This window comes from Buceros rhinoceros, unplaced genomic scaffold (genome assembly GCF_000710305.1).
Source record: "Buceros rhinoceros silvestris isolate BGI_N320 unplaced genomic scaffold, ASM71030v1 scaffold22958, whole genome shotgun sequence".
NCBI classification, from domain to species: domain Eukaryota; kingdom Metazoa; phylum Chordata; class Aves; order Bucerotiformes; family Bucerotidae; genus Buceros; species Buceros rhinoceros.
This window is the reverse complement of record NW_010426895.1, coordinates 14,285-16,424: the sequence shown is the minus strand read 5'-3', so window position 1 is coordinate 16,424 and position 2,140 is coordinate 14,285. Positions and strand designations below refer to the sequence as shown.

Sequence of the window (2,140 nt, the reverse complement as noted above, 5' to 3'; positions counted from 1 at the left end):
TTCCCTCACAATAGTCCCAGCCATGGTACAGTTCATCCTCACTTGGCCGCAGCTGCCGCTGCTCACCTGCCCACCCAGCCTCACCTCTACACATACACCGCCCCTGCTGCCCTGGGCTCCACGGGCACCGTTGCGCACCTCGTGGCCTCCCAAGGGTCTGCGCGGCACGCCGTGCAGCACACCACCTACCCCGCCAGCATCGTCCACCAGGTCCCTGTAAGCATGGGCCCACGGGTTCTGCCCTCACCCACCATCCACCCGAGTCAGTACCAGGCTCAGTTTGCCCATCAGACCTATATCAGTGCTTCTCCAGCCTCCACAGTCTACACTGGATACCCACTGAGCCCCACCAAGGTCAACCAGTACCCTTACATCTAAACACTGGAATAAGGAGCAAGAGATGCACCCATCCCAGGGGAGTGAGGCAGCCGCTTTTGTACCGAAGAACATGACAAACTAACAATGCAATGGGAGGCTCGCATGAAACTTGAACGAAGGAGACTTTAAGGAAGAAATGAAAAAGAGGAAAGAAGGGGGAGAACCAATTCTACACTTTTTATTTAAAAAAAAAAAAAGAAAATGGAAAAAAAAAAACAGAAAAAAATAAAACAAACCACAAAAAAAGCCCAACATTCTTCACCAAACTAGAGAGAGAGAGAAGCAGAAGGAGGACCCTCCAGCGGGTCCTGTCTTTTGAAGAACTTCACCAACAGACTTTTAAAGGTTATTTTCATCCAACAGTGAGCTACATTTAGAAATTTGTTGTCCAGAACACCTAAATTAAAACCCATTAGTTTTTTAATTCAGTAGTTACATGGGTTAGGGATTTATCCAGTATTTCAAAGGGGTCATACCCCCTCTTTCCAGTGGTCTTCATATCCCAAAACATACATCAGATTTGGGGTTTTTTTTCTGGAAATAGGAAGTGGGTTAGGGTGGCTGAGGGAGGAGGAGATAGTGTTGTCCCAGTGCTCTAAATTCGGATCTAGCAATGCTGTGCTTAAACACAAGTCATGGGCAAACAGGTCGTGCAGCACTGGTCGAGAGCAGAAGCAATGGGGACGTTTCTCCCTTTCTTTGAACACACTGGATAAATCCCTGAGAAATGCTATTCCTAAATGAGATCTCTAATAATGTATGTTGGATTTCAGTTGCATTTCATTTATTTTATGTGGAAACTTTCCTTTTAAATCCCTAGCCATTTTAGTGTAGGAGAAGATGTTTTTAGCTGCCCCCATCCCCACCACCCCCGGTAGAATGTAGCACTATACAGGTCATACGCCCTTTTTACTATTTTGTGTTGAACTTCAACGATACCAATAGACTATTCCTCAATGTGATTGCACAAAGAAAAGTGATATAACATAGGCATGTAACAAATGTGATTGTCCAGGTATGTACGTATGTGTGTGTGTGCGTGCGTGCGCGTGCAGATGCTGCCTTCTCTCTGTGGTGTGTTCCTCGGCACAGCCATTACAACCGTCACAGTCTTAGTTTTACATCATTCCCTCGTAGTGCCTTACCGAACTACAGACGCGGTTTAAGGGTTTACTTCCACTGGTACTCCTAGAAACTGACTGAGGCTAGTCGGAATTTACTCTCAGCTCTTTTTTTGTTTGTTTGTTTTCAGGTTGTTATTGCCGATTTTCTTCTTCTGCTGGTGGTGTTGGTTTGGGTTTTTTTTTCCCCACGTCGTCAATCTTAGCTCACTTAGTGAGGTGTTGGGGAGGCTCGTCGGGGTTGGTAGTGTGTATAGCTGGGTGTATTGTCGAGCACTGGATGGGCTGGAAGTGACCGGCTTGGTTCTGAGACCCAGGGTGACTCCCAGAGGGTTTGGGGATTCTTTTGTGGATTGGTCTATTTCTATATTGTTGAAATAGAAGATTTCCTTCCCGGAAACTGAATTCTCATTCTGCTGTTTGCCGAAGTTCTCGGTGGAGTGGGAGGACAGTGTCCACCCACGTTGTCAGGTTGTACCGGTTGTATGTCTGAAATGGGAACAAAACTTCAGCCCATGAAAGGGGGAAACGCTAGTTGTCGCCAACATCTCTCACTACATCTGTCGATGGGAGGAGGTCGGGAAAGGGCTGGAGTCCCAAAGCAGCATGGGAAAATCCAGCTGAGAGAGTCAAACTCAGGT

General features: G+C 46.8%; 1 protein-coding gene across 1 annotated transcript in view; it reads left to right on the top strand.

Annotated features, from left to right (window-relative positions):
- The window catches only part of HIPK2 (homeodomain interacting protein kinase 2), a 34,775-nt gene extending 34,171 nt beyond the window's left edge, over window positions 1–604 (top strand). Inside the window, exon 14 of the mRNA XM_010141688.1 lies at window positions 1–604. This exon is cut by the window's left edge and continues 22 nt beyond it. Within this exon, the coding sequence (XP_010139990.1) occupies window positions 1–378 (378 nt within the window). The 3' untranslated portion in view covers window positions 379–604.
- The last annotated feature ends 1,536 nt before the right edge of the window (window positions 605–2,140 follow it).